This window comes from Setaria italica, chromosome VII, assembly GCF_000263155.2.
Source record: "Setaria italica strain Yugu1 chromosome VII, Setaria_italica_v2.0, whole genome shotgun sequence".
Taxonomy (NCBI): domain Eukaryota; kingdom Viridiplantae; phylum Streptophyta; class Magnoliopsida; order Poales; family Poaceae; genus Setaria; species Setaria italica.
Genome location: NC_028456.1, coordinates 33,888,742 through 33,907,258, shown reverse-complemented (window position 1 = coordinate 33,907,258; position 18,517 = coordinate 33,888,742). Strand labels below are relative to the sequence as shown.

The 18,517-nt window shown below is 48.0% G+C and overlaps 3 protein-coding genes across 4 annotated transcripts; 2 read left to right on the top strand and 1 right to left on the bottom strand.

Moving 5' to 3' along the window:
- Positions 1-222: 222 nt before the first annotated feature.
- On the top strand, positions 223-3,001 carry LOC101758194. Of its 2 annotated transcripts, XM_004977294.3 has the most exons (4): positions 224-840; positions 927-1,158; positions 1,259-1,597; positions 2,377-3,001. In XM_004977294.3, exons 2-4 carry the CDS (start codon positions 1,072-1,074, stop codon positions 2,824-2,826), a joined length of 876 nt encoding a protein of 291 aa, XP_004977351.1. In that variant the 5' UTR covers positions 224-840; positions 927-1,071; the 3' UTR covers positions 2,827-3,001. The 2 variants fall into 2 exon arrangements, with proteins under 2 accessions (XP_022683894.1, XP_004977351.1); XM_022828159.1 differs by lacking the exon at positions 927-1,158 and having other exon boundaries at positions 223-840.
- A 784-nt stretch (positions 3,002-3,785) lies between these two features.
- On the bottom strand, positions 3,786-5,563 carry LOC101757782 (B3 domain-containing protein Os11g0156000). The gene is made up of 3 exons (XM_004977293.2): positions 4,483-5,563; positions 4,204-4,369; positions 3,786-4,076 (listed from the first exon to the last, which is right to left on the bottom strand). The coding sequence occupies exons 1-3, from the start codon at positions 5,102-5,104 to the stop codon at positions 4,064-4,066; spliced, it is 801 nt and encodes a 266-aa protein (XP_004977350.1). The 5' UTR covers positions 5,105-5,563; the 3' UTR covers positions 3,786-4,063.
- Positions 5,564-6,372: 809 nt separating this feature from the next.
- LOC111257864 lies at positions 6,373-8,568 on the top strand. Its single transcript, XM_022828134.1, has 4 exons — positions 6,373-6,725; positions 6,816-6,908; positions 7,039-7,246; positions 7,932-8,568. Exons 1-4 carry the CDS (start codon positions 6,684-6,686, stop codon positions 7,979-7,981), a joined length of 393 nt encoding a protein of 130 aa, XP_022683869.1. The 5' UTR covers positions 6,373-6,683; the 3' UTR covers positions 7,982-8,568.
- The last annotated feature ends 9,949 nt before the right edge of the window (positions 8,569-18,517 follow it).

The window sequence follows — 18,517 nt, the reverse complement described above, 5'->3', positions numbered from 1 at the left end:
CGATAATAGCTTGCTGTGACCTGTTGAGTTCAGCTGCTAAGAAATCTGTACCAAGGATCAAATGTCTATTGCTATGATAGTTTGCGCCTAACTAAGAGATCATTTTATGACCTATGTGCCATCTTACGTGAGAGATGTGGTATGTGTGATAACAAGAATGTGTCGGTAGAAGAAAAGGTAGCAATATTTTTGCTTGTAGTGGGTCATGGCACTAAGATGAGGATGATTCGTAGCTCATATGGATGGTCACTTGAGCCAATCTGCCGTCACTTCAATGAGGTGCTTAGAGGTATTCTATCATTATGCCATGAATTTATCAAGCTTCCTGATCCATCAGCTGTACAACCTGAGGATTCCAAGTGGAAGTGGTTTGAAGATTGCCTTGGAGCATTAGATGGTACACACATTGACGTTTTTGTGCCTTTAGCTGACCAAGGGAGGTATAGGAATAGGAAGCAACAGATTACCACCAATGTTTTAGGGGTTTGTGATCGTCACATGAAATTTGTTTACGTCTTAGCGGGATGGGAAGGATCAGCTTCAGATTCACGTGTGCTACGTGATGCAATGTCTCGGGACGATGCATTTGTTATTCCAAGTGGGAAATACTATCTAGTAGATGCGGGATACACCAATGGACCGGGCTTTCTTGCTCCATATCGATCCACTCGCTACCACTTGAATGAGTGGGCTGCTCAAGGGCATAACCCATCCACTGCCAAAGAACTATTCAATTTGCGCCATTCAACTGCTAGAAATGTGATAGAGAGAACATTTGGGCTATTGAAGATGAGGTGGGCTATACTAAGAAGCAACTCATATTTTGACTTGCAAAATCAGGTATTCCGTAGTTAGTAACCTAGCTTGAAATTCATCTTTGAATGACCCTAGCTAGCATGCAACTCATTTCTACTAAATTCTTGCAGATTAGGATCATTAATGCTTGCTGCATATTGCACAACTTTGTAATTGATAGACAGAGAGATATGGATGATTTACTTATACACCAAGTTGATCAAGTAATATCTTTTGAACCTCATGAAGTTCAAAGTGAAGTGGGTATGATTACCAATGTTCAATCAACAAATGAATGGAGCAATTTTAGGGATACCAAAGCTAACCAAATGTTTGCTGATTACCAAGCAAGACGTGGTCAATGTATGATAAATTCTATCATCAATGCATGCTTAAAATGTATGATAAATTTTAGTGCTCCTAATATTTTACTAATAACCTTTTGTGAACATTTTTCCTGTAGGATATGGAGAAGGGCAAGAAGTCAGGCTCGGGCAGGGGTTACATTTCTTGGAATGATGACATGGACAAGGCTCTTCTTGACACATTTGTGGAGTACTATAACAAGGGTGACAGATGCCAGAATGGGTGGAAGTCTCATGTCTATACAACTGCTATCAAGAATGTCCGAGAAAAGTGTAATGTGGATATCTCAAAAGACAATATCATGGCGAGGAACAAGACCTTTGACAAACACTACACTATCATCAATGGTATGCTGGAATCAAGTGGATTTGGTTGGGATTGGAACAAAAATAAAATATCTGTTGATAGTGATGCTGTATGGGAAGAATATGTGGCGGTAAGTTTCAAAAACCACTTATTTCAATATCTGTTTAGTATTTGGCAGAATAAGAAAACTGCTAACTTGCTTTCTCAGTATTTGCATAGTTCAGGAAATAGTTCAATTTGTTGCTATAGTTTCTTGCACTGTGCAGTTGACTTGGTACCTTGGTGTATATGAGACATGAAGGTATTTCACTGAGCATGAGGTCATTGCAAAAGTAATTATGCAATACATGTGCTCTTTGTTTTAAGTGAGAGTCTGAGATAGTAGGACTATGTACACTTTGTTTTGCTACATGCATCTGTTCATTTCTGAATGTCAATTTGAATGCTACTGTGTAGGACATAACTTCTCATCAGGTATGCTACTCAAAGAGTCTATCAATTTCCTATGTTGACTACAGCTTGCTGATCTCTTTTTCTGTTCTTACTTAGCTTGTATCCTCTTCAGTTCGGTCTCTGTTTTGTTCTGCAGTGAACTGTTTGTTAAAAATATTTCATTTATATCTGGGAAGCAAATTGGTAGCTGCCGGGTACCTTGCAGTAAATAAATTCCAATTTATACTGATTGTTTGTTTGTATTGCTTGATACAAAAAAAAAAGCCAAACAGCTCACTTATCCTTGCTGCAGTAATGTTAGTTAATCCTATTCAACTATTTGCTGCTGTGGCTGCCGTGCACCAGGATAGTTAATCCTATTCAGTACTGTTAGAGCACAATATATATGCATGTCTAGTATCCTTGCTATTGCTTTGAAGTTGGATATATATGTGTTAACCATTTGTTTTTTTGTAGAAAAACAAAGAAGCTTCTGGTTATAGGCACAAGACTGTCTTGTACTGGGACTCAATCAGCTTGGTGTTTGGCAAAGACCATGCTACCGGTGAAGCGGCAAGGACTGCAGCTGAGAGCTCAAAAGACATGAGTAAGGAAGATCTTAGTAACAAAGAGCCCACATCATCGGCAACTTCAGGAAGTTTAAAGAGGCAACGGTCAGGCGACTCTTTTACCTCTATGATGGCTGAAAAACTAGACAAGTTTGCTGAAGCACTAAAGGAGGAAGCCCCTAAAGGACCAACATCAAAAGAAATTCTAGACACACTGAATGAAGTACAAGGATTGGATGAAGACACTTTGTTGGACCTATTTGATATCCTGACCGGTGACGCACGCAAGTACGAGTCTCTGTTGGCGCTTCCAGAGAGGATGAGGAAGAGGTGGCTTCTAAAACAGCTCAACAAGTGAAGAAACTAGTTCATCTATATCAAGTGATGGATAATATCTATTGAACTTGTAATAATATGTAGCTCATCTGAAAGTATTATCTTGTATTTTATCTGTATTTTCCTAGCTGGAGGTATGTAACTCGTGTATGATGTGGTTTTCTTCGAAAACAGTGCTAAGTATTAGTCTGAAAACAGTGCTAAGTACTCATCTTTAATTCCTGAGAAAACAGTGCTAAGTACTCATCTTTAAGCTAGGAATTTTGAAGCTATCAGATTTAACCTATATTTTCCAAAGAAGTAGTTTCCTCTCTAATCAACCAAACAATATTTGGAATCTAATTCTAGGAATTAGTTTCTTTGTACATCCAAACAAGAAAATTGAAATGAATCTAATTCTATGGAATTTAATTCCTATTGAATCTAATTGCTAGAATGAGATTCTTAGAATGAGATTCAATTCCATCCTAACAAACGGGCCCTTAGTTGAAATGAAATGCATCTCTATGGCATGGGATTAAATAGTTTAGTTTTCCATGTTTAGACCTCGGTTAAAAAAAATAAAAGGATAGCTTTTCAAATCTTTGTTTAAATGTAAAAGATGAGTGCTTGAAGCTAGAACAGTAGAAAATAGTAAAGGGGAGTCAGGGAGAGAACAAAATCCCCATGAGGACATTTCTTTGTTCCTTGAAGGAGGCAGGGAGGTGGAGAAGAAAGATACATCAACTTCATGCATCACAGTTTGTTCTTGGGCCCACCCACATATCACATACTCCTGCTACAGATGACACACATACATGCTTGTAGGCATGTCCTTTTGCTTTTTTCATGTGTCACCATCCCTCACTCCCTGTCTCTCTACCTCTCCTTTTCAACCTGATGTTTCCTGAAACCTCCAACTAGCTACTACCTGCTGCTGCAGCTGCAAGGGGCCCTGCCGGACCCGTACTGCACGTAGGGTTTCTGGAAGGCACGAAACGCTACAGTGTGCTACAGTGCTGTAACAGTAATTTGGCACCTCCCAGATTCCCCAACTAAACAAGGCCAAGGAAAAAAGGGGCATTCTGGGGTGATGGAAGGAAGATTGCCCGGGAAACAAGGGATCTCTCTCAGACTCACTCCCTTCCTTATCATTCCACAGGTCAATTCAAACCTGTCACTCAGTACAGACAGACTACAGAGCTGTAGTAGCGGTAGTTCTTCAGTGCTGGTTGTAAGGATTCTGCAAGCATGGCCTCAGTTCTCCTTCCTCCTCTGTCCTATGAACTGCCCCTGTTTTGACAAGAAAATAGAAGATACTAAGTTTTCACTTAACTATTAATTTGAGCAAAGAAACTGATTCTAGTTGATTTCCTTTCATTCTACCAGCTTCAAGTATGATGCAATAATTGAAACTAACCAGTAATTTGGCACTGTGGACACTGCAGCGTAAGGGCTCTGGTGCATGTAGCCGTACATTGCCGCCTCTGGCTCCGGCTCTGGGCCGCAGTCGAGGTTCACGCCAAACAGCCGGAGCTTCCTCGACGGCGCTGTAGGCGTGCCGCTGCTCTTGGCGTCCGCCTCACCTGCAATCATCCACCGGAAATGGCGTAAGCCACATGATCTCTTTGATCTTTTTTCATCTTTGCTAGCATCACGTTAATCATAAAAGTGTTCTGTTCTTGGACGCTCTATGCACCTGCGTGTGCCATGTCGCTGTGGTAGGCGTAGGGGCTGGCTGGGCTGGTGGGGTACGACGATCCTGACGTGCTGTAGCACATCGGGCTCCACGGCTGCTGCTCGCCGGGGTTCAGCGCCGGTGCCGGGGCGCGCACGGGCGGTGGGGGCGTCGGCGCCGGTGCTGCACTCTCGCCGCGCCGCCTGCAGCCGATGAAGAGGCGGTCGCCGGCGCCGAGGCCGCCACGCACCCGCTCGAAGCGCACGACGTCGCCGGCGTCGAGGCGCTTCTCCTTCACGTACCGGCTCCAGCCCTTGGTGAGCACGTAGCTCTGGCTGCTGGTCCAGTACGAGTACCGGAACCTCCACGGCTTGCCGGCCTCGTCCTCGAAGGCCAGTAGCAGGCCCTTCTCGCTGCCATCGCCGCTGGCGACCCCACCAGCGCCGCCAAGGGGGAAGTACCTCTCCGCGTGCTGCTTGGGGATCACCAGCCGGTTGAGCTTGCCCACGTCGCTGGGCGTGAGCGGCTTCTCGAAAAGGTGCTCCCTCTCGTACTGCTGCTGGTGGTAGTGCAGGTTGGTGTACATGGCCACCCCCCATGGCCACGCCTGGGGGTGCCCCTGGGCGAGATGGTGCGTGGCCATTCTTGCTCTTGAACTTCTTGGTCTGGTGGAACGCTAGGTAGCTAGAGGTGGAAGAAGAGGAGTTCTTCAGTCCTTGCCTAGCTCTTGCAAAAAGAGTTTGGCAGTGGGGAGAGGGGAGAGGCCGGCAGTGGTGGTGTGGTGGTGTGTGCTGTGTAGAGGGAGGCATGCATATGTCATGGCCGGCCATTTATAGCCAGGATCCCAAGTAGTAGAACCACCACTCCACCAGTCTAGATGGTCAGGAAGGTGTGTACATGTAATGTACTATTGATAATACTTCCATGGTGGGAATACATGCATGATGAGTAGGAAGAGACTCATGGGAGGTCTTGGTGCAGGTGCATTTGATCTTGAGGAGAGAGAGGGGAGCATTACTATTATTTTAACCTAGGTAGACAGGAAGAATCAAAGTGAAGGAAGGGCTTCAAAGGTGGTGAGGTTTTAGAATATGTAGCTCCAGTGTAGCCGATGAGGAATGATCAGGTGGTGGTACTTAAAAGTTGGCGCCTGGACATTGTGGCCTAATCACAGCCATCCAGGGGGCCGGGACACGGCAGGCCCTACCATTGCTTTCCATGTGCGAGGGGTGGTTGGGGCCTATGCATGACCACTGTCCTGATGAACCCCCCAGTTTTATTTCATTTTTTAACTTCTTTTCTTGCTAGCAGTAGAGGTCCTGGTTCCTGGTGTTTCAGGCCATTCAATTTCCAATTGGCTTTGGGAAGGTGCAAGAAAGCCACCCAGTCCTGGTTACCTTCTGAAATTCCCATAAGGTCCTGTCTTTCTTCTGTGCCTCTCTGCATTTAGTTTCGTAGGGGTGGATTAACCTGAAGAGATGGATGGATTGACAGGTTTTTCTGGCCTGCCTGCCTCTAGCCTTCTACTCCTATACCAGGCACCAGCAGCTCAGTTCATCTCTGTGGTGGCCACTTGGAATAGCTGAGGAGCTGGTAGGCAATAACTTGTTCATGAGGGCGCTAGTGGCCCTTGTGAGATAGTAGATGTGACATTTGAGGTGTACGCATTGCATGGGCTCTGAGCCAGCTCTAATTATCATGCACCATCTTGTACTGGAACCAGCCACTTCTTTTTCGTCTCAGATTCAACACCATCAAGGGCTCCGTCAGGCCTGTCCCATTGAAGGCCTGGCTGACCACCCCCTCCACAGGACAAGACTTGCAAGCGAGAGAGCTGGCTTTTGGTTGGATTCTTATTACCCCCATGAATTGAATTGCCTGCAGGATGCTGCTGCATTATTCCCATTCAAACCATCGGTGCAGGACGACCTGCCCCCCGGCCTGGTCCGGACGCTGCACTGCTGGGAGCGTTGAACGTGGTGGCGGGCGATCGAGGCTTGCGTGGGGGCAAAGCGACTGTCCCTCACCACACCCTCCTGCTCGTGTTTGGATCGATGGCCACCCTGCTGCTGCAGATTAGCGGTTGTTTATCCTGCATCATCGGCTCATCGCCATTTGGGAGGCACCTCCTCTTGTTGGAAGATTGGCGTACAGGGCGCCAGATGATCTGTTCCTCGCAATTTTAATGCCGGATCTGTATCAGATTCCGTAAACTATTGGGGATGAAATCGGCGATGTCGCTTTGCTTGCTTCTTTGGAGACAGGTATTCCATCACATGGTTCTGAACCGAGCGGTACGTGGTTAGATGCATTGTTCTCGCACTAGTGCGTGCTTATGTTTGAGTATTATTCAGCTTGTCAACCTTTGGAGAAACCGGAGGGGCCATGAGGAGGGCTGTTGCTATTATATCAGCCGGTACTGTACTGTCCAGAATCCAATCATAACGGTGCGCTAACGGATCTCAAAAAACTAATCATTCCATGTTCATCTCATTTCATTTGATATTTCTCTGACATTAGATCACTTAATCGGATACCGGTAATTTGATCGGTCATTTTTTCTTCTGCTGCTATCAGCACCTGCAGGAAAATGGGAAGTGTGTGATTTACCCATCTCACGTGGCCTTGGCATTACTTGTGTGCCGTGTCTTGCCTGACTTGCTGTCGCTGGGGCTACAAGTTCCCAAACGCCAAAGTAAATCTTACACTGAAATGGGAAACAAGATCAAGATTGGACCTGCGCCAGAGATCCCCTTCTCCAATTTCCAACAAGTTCGCGAATCAGGTGATACAGATTTTTGTCCCCCAGTTCATTCCACAGCGATTACTGCGGGCACCAACAACCCCTGGTCCTCATAGTTCCTCCACCCCTACCAATCCCTAGAACTTTATTCTGCTCTTCTTTCCTGCGTGCATGCACATAGAGATACGCAATAAACAAGTCTGATGCCCCCTTGCTCAGCCACTAGCAACTAGATGTACTATATATGCTAACTAGTATGCTGCTTAGAGTAGAGTAATTGTTAATTGCATACATATGCTTGGACTAAACTATGAGTCTATGTTTAGCATCTCCATGGGGTATCATGCATGCACGATTGAGTTCACGTTGGCAGGTTTTGTTGTGGAATCTTGTCAAGGAAAGTCATCATGGTTACTCGATTGCAGCTCCACACAAAATGATGAGGGTCCTGATTTGGAAAACCTTAAACACTCCAGTTTTTTTACCTTACCTTACCTCTGAGTTTCCATAGCGATGCTGCATTCGGTAGACTCTTTTGTAACAAACTTATTTTTCATAAGAATCTCATTTATACAGACTCAATGAAAGAATCCATAAAAAACGGTGAAACGGACAAAATCGCAATTTTTCAGTAGGTGGTATGCTCTTTAGTTAGAAGAGAAACAGTAGACAGTAGGGGTGGACTTGGACTTGTTTATCAGTACTGACAGTTGGGTTGCACTTGCAGGCCTAAACTTTGACCAAGATTCAAGATCCAGTCCAGCATACCCTGCCTGATTTCATTGAGTAATTGCCCGTTGAAGGTATCGATCGGCAACATGGCAACCACATCATTGGAACCCAGTGAGTTGAGTTCATCATCCGCAGCTAGCACACATCGAGATACTGCATGCATGGGCTCATCAACCGGGGGTGTTTGTGAAGTGTGTCCAAGTGTATGATATCATATCAGGGGCATGCAGGGCAGCGTATAGTATCCTATTGAAGCGTGACCACGAGGAGGCAGCCACGCCGCAGCCGGCACTCGGGTCCGGTCGTCCTCGCAGCTCAATCATGCAGCTCACCTGCCCAACAATCTTTTCTCCGTGCACATGAGCGGCTTGGTATCTTATGCAGGGGAATTGAATTGAATACCGGGGCGACGTCGAGATAAGGGGACACATGCTAATGCCCCTTGCTTATGTTATTCCTGCGGCTCCGCTGCTTTCCATGAGAGGCCACGTCTGTCTTGCCTGCTTGCTTCATGCAGCTAGCAGCACTCTCTGGTGCAGATGCAGGAGGGCTCGATCGACATGATGGACGTGGAAAGCAAATATAGCAACCAGGCATGTATCTTTAATCTTTATACGTGTGGTGGTATGTATTAGGCCCGTTTGGTCCCTCGGGGGCTCCTAAAATTCCTATCACATCGAATATTTAGATATTAATTAGGAGTATTAAATATAGACTAATTACAAAACCAATTGTATAGATGGAGGCTCATTTGCGAGACGAATCTATTAAGCCTGATCAGTCCATGATTTGACAATGTGGTACTACAGTAAACATGTGTTAATGATGGATTAATTAGGATTAATAGATTCGTCTTGGAATTAGCCTCCGTAATTAATTTTATAATTAGCCCATGTTTATTTCTCCTAATTAGCCTCCGAATATTTGATGTGACATGAATTTTAGTCCGGACTAAAGACAAACACCCCCTTAGTTTAATGATTATTATTAAGATGCACGAAGTTTGAAATGTTTATATATATAATATATAAGTGGCATCAGCTTATTAATTCCACGGATGAATACACGTCCTAATACAAATAAACTCTTCCAAGTTCTTGTAGTGAAAGGAAGCTAATTACGTTCTGGTAGATCGTACAGTATTGTGTTAGGTGGCATGATCATGAATATGTTGTGGGCGTACTGTAGGAGTGTAGCAACTGGCAGGGAGCTGGGAGTTGGTGTCATGTATACAACTAGTTGCCGCACAGCACTGGTCCATGATTTCTCAGCTGTCGTTTTACGCGCGGCTGCCTGCCTAAATTTCTGCACCGGGCGCAACTAAACTCGTGATCTTTTGGGCAGATCTTTGCGACCGGGAAGGGGAGGAGCACAGTGCACACAGTGGTCAGTGCAGTGCGGGCAGATGATGTTTGATGTCCATGCCTGCCCACCCCCACCAGATTGGAGCTCTGCTTTTCCTTTCCTCTTGCGCCCCGGACAGCGCCGTGACGTGATAGAGAAGGCCAGGCCAGGAGCCGAGCCAGGAGCAGGAGGAGATTGATGATGATGGGGAGAGAGAGGGAGGAACTGGCATGTTTTCTGAGGCCTTGTTTAGTTGGCGAATTTGGGAGGTGCCAAATTACTGTTACAGCACTGTAGCACACTGTAGCGTTTCGTTTGTATTTGTGAATTATTGTCCAAATATTGACTAATTAGGCTCAAAAGATTCGTCTCGCAAAGTACAACAAAACTGTGCAATTACTTTTTAATTTCATCTACATTTAGTACTCCATGCATGTACCGCAAGTTTGATGTGATGGGGAATCTTCTTTTTGCATAGTGTCAAAGTTGGAAGTTGGGAGTAACTAAACATGGCCTGGCCTTTTCACCCTCGGCAGGCAGGTCAGGCCACGGGCAGGACCTGCAAGCAATAGCATGGTGTCATGCTGGTGTAGGCAGCTATGGACGGTAGGTGCCCCGGGCGCTTTGTGTCAGCGTGAAAGAGCGCTTTTTCGTGGAGGGAAGGAAGGGGAGGGAGACAAAGTGGAAGCAAGGGCCTGTTACCACGACTCAAAGGTAAAGCTGATCTGATTCTGAGCTGAGCACAGTCTTACTTGACCGGGGCCCCCTTTTTTACTCGCATCGCACGATGATAGTGCAGGTAGTCTCCAATTCGGCGCAGAGCAGAGACAGCACAGCCCTGCCCGTCCGGCCTGCCCTGCACGACCGGAAAAGACTGAGGAAAAGCCGAAAGCGAGCGTGGGAAAACTGAGAAGAAGCGGTGAACAGCGGCATGAACACAGCTAGCAGCAACTGTAGCGGCGCCGACGAGGGTCAGCAGCGCAGCTGAGCTGGGTCGTCGTCCTCTCCTCCCCACGAGGACGAGGCCACGAGCGTCGCCGGCGAGGAACAAAACCAACCCAACCCCAAGCCCCGGAGGTCGCGCAGCACAGTGCGGCTCACGTCACGGCACGGCGCTTGGAGGGTGGTAGCAAGCCAACAAACCAGTGCTCGCCACCGCCTCACGTGAACAGGAGATGAACAGAGGGCCGGCCGGAGTGCCGGACGGACGGCGACAGTGATGACCGAGGGGTAACGTAAGTGAGGCGCCATGGGTACACGGCACTGGCAGCAGCAGCGGCAGCTAGCCTAGCCAAGCCAGTCGGAGCTGAGAGACAGCCACAGTGCAGTGCAGCAGGCACGCTCGCTTTGCTGCCGCTGCGCCCAGCACCCGGCCTGCTGCTAGCTGCTGGGGCGTCTGGCCCCTCGCGACGCGACGCGAATAATTTGGCACGCACACAGCACGGCCCGGCCCTCCTGCTCGATCAGCTCATCAGACATCAGCTGTTAGTGGTCTGGTCCCCCTCCGCTCGGCGTCGTCGCTGTTAGGCGCGTCGCGTGCCGCGCACCACCTGCCGCCCGGCCGGCCGGGGCCCCGCGGTGCCGGGCGAGGCGATGGCGAGGCGACCCACGCGTCGGCGTGGCCGGGCAGGAGCGGGGTCCCGGCCTCCGGCCCCCAGATGCAGCAGGCCCACGGGCGCCCGCACCGCACGTCGTCGGCGAGGTCCCCCGGCGCGCGCTGCTGCGTGCAACAGTCTAGGCTGATAGCGTGGGCCTCGCCTCGCCCGCCCATAGCCTAGCCCGGGACGGACGGACAATAAGATCGCATTGCCATTCAGCGACAGGCCTAGCCGGGCAAGGAAAACGCCAGGAACCTTCTCATTCATCGGGTAGGCGCATCGCATGCATGGATTGGTGGGTGGTGCTACAGGAGTCACGCTTCAACAGTGCTCGCGCGCGCACACATGCTGAGAGATCGTTGTCACGACAGCTCCGATCCATCCTGGTAGGAACCTTGAAATGCGGTTATATATTGCTTCTTTTTGGTAGATCTATACTTTGCTTTCCCACAAGATGCGTACCTACTAGTCTTTCTGATTCATTCGATCGGCGCTGTATACGTGTACGTACGTACGCAGGCGCAGCTTCTACAATCGCAAGCAAGCGTGCGGTGGCTCCAGTGGCGGCGCACAGTGCTCGGCCACGGCACGCTCCAACGCAAGGACGAGCGTAACGTCAGACGCGATGGAGATGATACATGGGTTACCTGTCCAGTCTAGCGAGGATGACCTCATCACCTCACTCCTACTACTGTTTTTTCTTCACATCATCACCTCACCACAAGCCAGTGCGGTGTGCGGCGCGGCCACAGTGGCGATCCGTTTCGCCGTCCTGTAGCCTGATCATCACGCGCCGGCGTGCGCGTCGCGTGATGCATGACACTGCTGCGCCACTGCTCGGCAGCCTCGGGTGTGTCAGCTGCTGGGGACACACTGCATCGCAGCAGCCTTCAGGTTCTGCGTGTCTGAAAGCCTGAAGAAACCTGCGTTGAGCATGCTCATCGATCAGCTACACACTGGCTGCCTCTGCCTTTCTCTAGTTTTCTTCGCCGAGTATGTCATGCGGTGAGCGGCTGACGACGCAGTAGATCCAAACGATGCGCGAGGCGAGGCCGGCGTGCAAATAATAATTCGCGCCACTTGCTGCGGGCCGGGCCCCCCTCCGACACCACCTGAACATCGTGTGCGCTCGCCCAGATTGCTGGCGTGGGCCGCCTCCCCTCACTCCCTCTGGGCCCTGGGCTATACCTATGCAAAACCGGTGGTCCCCACGGGCCGCAGCCTCATGTATGCACGGCGTCAACACGTCCATGTATATGTGCATGCTCGCTCATCTAGGGTCTCATTGGTTCGTTGCACGCTACCAGCCTGCACCGCATCACCGAGCCAGGCTCGCTCCGGCCAGGCTGACGGCATGCAAAAGAAGCTGTTCCATTATCTGGAAACTCACAGCATGGCCAACTTATCCCGCACATCTCGCGTGCTCATGTGAGCCTGGCCCGAAACGAGCATTTTCTCCGTATCTCCGGAGCTTGGCTGACGAGGGAATCTTGCGTCGTGCGGGACAGGCTTGAACGCTGCTGCACCCATCCAATCACACGTTTCCTGCATGCCGCGAGCCTGGTTCGGTTGAAACCAGCCAACCAATCAGGCCCTAGTGATCTTGTCGTGTCAGTCGTGGTTGGGACCAGTAACCGATGAATGAGGAGAGATGGGCCGCGCGCGAGATGGATCAGAGCTAGCACAGGGAGGGACCAGATGATCAGGAACCCCCACCGCCAACTTGCGATCTCTACACCTTCTCCGAGCTAGTAAGCATTTTGGGCACTGAGAGCCATTCATACAGTTCCATCCTAAGTCTCAGCCTCTCAGGATATCATAATTCATTCTCATGTCGAAAATACTGACTGACAGCTTCAAAAAAATATCAATAGCGCAATGCTTTTTTGATGAAAAAATGTTCAAGCTTTGTGCAATTTCTTTCTGAAAATTTTATGTCCAATGTCTGATTGCTTGAACCAGTTGAACGGCCATTTATATGCATGCAGATTGCGTTGGTGATTGAAGGGTTGGGTCAGATACGCTTGAGATAATGCATCACGAAAGGTGTACATGCACCCATGCAGTACACTGGCCCTGCCTTAGCTGAAACATTGTATGCGTATGATAACGTGGTCGTGTTGGTCCTGACAAAATGCAACTCCTGTAGATGCAGTATGGGCTTCACGCGGCATGTGGGCACAAAAAGGTGTGGATGGGTGATGTCTTGGGTTTGATATAAAGTGTCTTGTATGGTAACAAAAAAGGCCTTGATGATGTTACCTGAGAAGAACCTTAGATGGGCTCCACTGAGGCCCCCCTCTTCCCGGCCCTTGACAGTGACGCCCCACCACCACAACCACAGCCAAAAACCAGCCCCAATCACCGCTGAGCAAACGTCCTCGCTGGCGGTGACCAATCACTTCTACCAGACCTTCGCGATCCCTACCAACCAGAACTCCCCTGCCTCAACACACTCTGTGAATGAGGCACTCGAACTACATTACTGCTCTGACTCCGACGAGGAGAGCCCATGCCCTCGTCACATCAATGAACTAGCATTGAAGACAGCGAAAGCTCAGGAAGCAGTGAAAAGGAAGGAGGAATCTCGGGACAAGAACGGAGGACAGGCAGCTGATAACAAGCAACGCAAGATTCCCTCCATCGTTGTAAAGCCTACAACACAGAGAGTTTCCTACAAGGACGCGCTTTTGAAGCCACGAATCTTCAAGCCGCGATTCCCCAAAGACAAGTCACATCGTGGTGAGCAGGTATGGCATTATGAGACGAAGAGGCAGGCGCAGCGCCGGACCACAGCCACTGTTTGGTCTAGGCTCGGGGAAAGATAGAGAAGCATTCATGACCGGTTGGGTGGAAGAGTGCCTTCCGTCCATGAGAGGTTTGGACCAAGGGTCACTCAAGGAGGACAGTGGCTAGAACTGCTTAGGGCCAAGGCAGGACGATGCTGTTTCAACTGCTTGGTTCCTAACCACCGCACTGCTGAGTGCAGGGATCACCCTAGGTGCATCCTGTGCTCGCGCTCTGTTCACAAAGCTCGTCACTACCGCTCCACAACCCCTACAGCCGCCTCACGCACCAAGCCGCCAGTTGCTGCAGCAAGCAACAATCCACCTCCCTCGCCTGTGCTCTCACCACAGCAGCGAGAAGCACCTCTTGAGGAGAGGAGCGCTTTGAAGGGCGTTCCAATGAAGTATGGCTTCCCTGAGCTCATTCCGGGGGAGGCGAGCAACAGGCTGGATCACATCACGGTCTGTGCGCCGCGCTCTAGCACAGTAAGCAATGAGGAGTGCACTCAGTTGCTGACTTCACTCATCAGCGTCCTCGTCGACGCGCGCGCCCGAATCTCCACCGACATCGTACCTCGGGATGCTCTACAGCAGCTTTGCATCCCAGAGTACGAGATGGGGGTCAAGCGGTTGGCTCCTGCAATGTTCATGCTGTGCTTCTCCACCCCGGAGCAGTGCAATGAGGTGCTCCAGCTAGGGGGCCTCACCATCGGGTCGACTGCGTTGCGCCTCATGCCTTGGACTCGTCAGGATAGTGCATCAGCATCCAAGATCCTGTACCGTGCTAGGGTTTGCATCGAGGGAGTGCCAGAGCATGCACAGCAAATAGAGTCTGTAGCCCAGCTGTTTAGCGTCCCAACCTTCATAGATGAGATTGATAATGACAAACAAACTAAACAAGAAAAAGATTGCTTATATTTATGGGTGTGGACTGCAAACCCTAATGGCTTAGCAAAGATGGCAACTATGCAAATTGAAGAGCCTTTTGCTGCTCCAGAGAAATTTTACACACATTTGAGTAGCCTAGAAATGTTGTGCATCAGGAATTGGCCAGTTGATATGCTTGATTATGTTGTCATCATACATTTGGATTGAGTACTTGACTATTCACCTCTGCCAAGTAGTCCATTGAACAAGAGTTATGAGAGCAACATTAGTGGGTTGTCTGATGATGAGTTGGAGGTGGAGTGGCCTGTTAAGCACAGATTTGTGTGGTATTATGGTGTTCCTAACGGATCTATCAAAAGACGTGTTCCGGTGCATGAATGCCTTGGAGGACGTAGGGACAAACCGCCGCTAGGAGGTGGTGGTGGCGCTGGAGGCCGTGGGCGCTTTCAGGCACCTCCTCTGAACCGCTTCGATCTGGAGAGAGAACACAGGATAGAGGGTTCCTTGCTGGTAGTAGCAGCAGAGGTGGCCGGGGAGATTACAACGGCCGACGACGTGCTGCTAGAGAAGGAGGGCAAGTTACACTGGAAGGAGGTAATCTCACCGGGGGCAATGACAACATGTGATGCATGAAGGACAGAGATGGCTACTCAGGGAAGGAGTTTATGGCACCTTTCCTTGGTGCAGTTTTCAGTTGCCAATCTGATGAAATATGGTTGGTCAATGGGGTGCTTTGGACCCCATGGAGAAAGAAGACAATATGGCGCAACAGTGGAGAGAGAGGTTGGCAGTGCAGACCAGCGACAGCATGAAAGGGATTGGTCTGGAAGCACGAGCAACAGTGCAGCGACAGGAGTCTGAAGCGCCGCAGCATGCTGTGCATATAGAGCATGCCGATCTGCACGCTGCCCCAGCTTATCAGAAAGGACAGTGTGGGGGACACAAGCAAGGGGCAGCTTATTCCCATGATGGAGATGGGAATTAGGTCGGGATGTGTTGGGCCTACTCTAGATGGGTTGGAAATAACACACGTGGATGTTGTAGCAGCTGGGCCAGCCAAACACGCCACTGAGGAGGTTTTAGTAAATGGGCCAGTAGAAGATGCTACTGAGGAGTATGAGAACAACATGAACTCTGTTGAGTTTGTTGGATCTGCTACAATGCAGGGTGTGGCCGTAGAAATGGGTTTCAGTATGCCGATTACAAAGAGAATTCCTATGGTGATTCTATCCACACCATTGACTGTGAATGCAGTGAAGATAGGAAAAGGTAAAGAGAATGCTGGCTGCAACACAAAAGGCACCATAGAAGCACAGAGAAAAAGTAACAGGATCGCTAGCAGGCCCAAAATTGATTTGATCATGGAAGAGCAAGATACTCTGCTTCTGATGAAAAAGTGTGGCACACTGGAGCAGGGGAAGAAACCTGATGCAGCAGATCACAACAAGTTCAGAGAGATATTTGTTGAGCCGCTGCACAAGAAGATGGTTCATGGTTTTCGTGATGCTTTTGGCCTAACTGACAATGGTGCTGATGACCCTCTAGGCGCAATCGCGCTGGAGGCTGATAACTGATGTGTGAGTGAGTGAGTGTGTGCACGCGTGCACTTGTCTATGCACATATGTATCTGTACTCATTGTGTGGGGGATGTGTGCTTGTTTCCACTGGCGTGAAGGAAACCAGTATGTGTATGATTTGTGTTGGAAGGCTGCTTGCCACTGCAGCAGTTGGTTTATACAAAAGTAGCAAGGCATCAAGAAGGGGACAGACTGAGTTTGCTAGTTTTCAATGAATGAACAGCAGTGTATAATGCTCAACTGGAATGTAAGGGGACTTAATGCCAAAATAAGGAGAAAGGTGGTCAAGGATCTGGTCACAGATATGAACAACACAGTAGTGTGCCTACAAGAAACAAAGATTGAGAAATTTAGTTACCACTTAGTGGCAGAGAGTGTGGGAGCCCAATTTACACAAAGTTATATTTATTTACCTACACAAGACACAAGAGGGGGAGTTCTATTAGCAGTCCATTGGGATTTCTACAGGATCAAGAAATCCTTTTGCAAAACAAACTCTGTCACAGCATGTTTAGAGGCCACAATGACACCAGTACAATGGTGGATCACGGTGGTATATGGACCTCAAGAAGACAATGCAAAGCTTGAATTTCTAAATGAGATAAGGGAAATTAAGTTGTTGACATCAGACAAATGGGTGATGCTTGGTGACTTTAACATGATCTTAAATGCACAAGACAAGAGCAATGACAATCTGAATAGAAGAATCACGGGGACATTCAGAAGTGTAGTTGATGATCTTGAATTGAAAGAATTCAACCTCAGAGGCAGGAAGTATACATGGACAAATAATGTTACTCACACTCATATTGATAGGGTTTTCTGCACTACTGATTGGGAGACTATGCTACCAAATTGGATGCTACAGGTCATATCCGCATTGGTATCTGACCATTGCCCACTATTACTCACATGTGACAATACTCTGACAACTTACAAGGATTTTAGATTTGAGGCATTCTGGACCCAAATAAGAGGATTTAAGGAGGAAGTCAGTAACACCTGTAACAAACAAGTTACCATACATAACACCTTCCTGAAGTTGCATACTAAAATGTAGAGAACGACAAAGAGATTGAGAGCTTAGGCTAAGGCGAAGATTGGGAACAACAAACTTCTTCTGCTAGCAGCAAGACAACTGATTGGGATTCTTGATGTGGTGCAAGAGCATAGAGCACTGAGCAATGATGAGTTACTTATTAAAAGAGATCTAAAAATAGATACCTAGCACTGACGGCCATTGAGAAGTTGAGATATAGACAGCAATCTAGACTCACTTATATCAAAGCAGGAGATTCAAATTCAAAATTCTTCTTTCTAGGAGTGAATGGCAGGAAGAGGAAAAATTTTATTCAGACCATAGAAACATCACATGGAATGGTACACCTTCAGAAGGATAAGGAACAAGTAGTGCTAGATCACTTCCAAACATTGTTTGGAAATAAGGCTATCAGAACTGAAACTCTAAATTGGGAAGCATTGAACATCCAAAGGCATGATCTACAATTCCTGGAGGAGGACTTCATAGAGGAAGAAATTAAGGGGGTCATCATGGATATGCAATCTGAAAAGGCACCTAGGCCAGATGGTTTTATTAGGAAGTTCTTCAAGAGTTGTTGGGACATTATCAAAGATGATTTGAAGCAAGTTGTACAATATTTCTACAACCAGCATAGTCAGCACTTTAATACTCTAAATTCAGCACTCATTGTTATGATCCCAAAGAAGGTTGAATCAAAGAAGGTGGCCGATTACAGGCCCATAAGCCTAACAAGCAATGTTGCAAAAATTATATCCAAGATACTGGCAACAAGGCTAGCACAGTGTCTCAGTGATCTGGTGTCTAGGAATCAGAGTGCTTTCATAAAAAGAAGAAGTATTCATGATAATTTTCTTTACACTCGGAATCTTATCAGAGATCTCCATAAGGCAAAGAGGTCAACACTCTTTCTCAAGTTAGATATTGCAAAGGCGTTTGATACTGTCAGAGCAACATCCTCGGTACTGATAAATAAATCACAAAGAAGAAAATTTAAGCATAGAACTGGACTTCATCAAGGAGATCCACTATCACTAATGCTCTTCATTATTGCTCTTGAGCCACTACAGATGCTGCTAAGAATGGCTGAACGTCAGGCTGCATTGTCACCTGTTCAGAATAGGGCGGGCAAGATTAGAATAAGACTGTATGCTGATGATGCTGTGGTGTTTGTGAATCCAGTGAAGAAAGAAATTGAGAAGATTAGGAAAATCTTTGATGCATTTAGACGAGTGTCAGGACTACACATAAACCTGGACAAAAGTGCTGCTTACCCAATTCGGTGTGAAAACATAGATGTAGATGACATACTACAGAGCTTTCCATGCCAAGTCAAAAGCTTTCCTTGT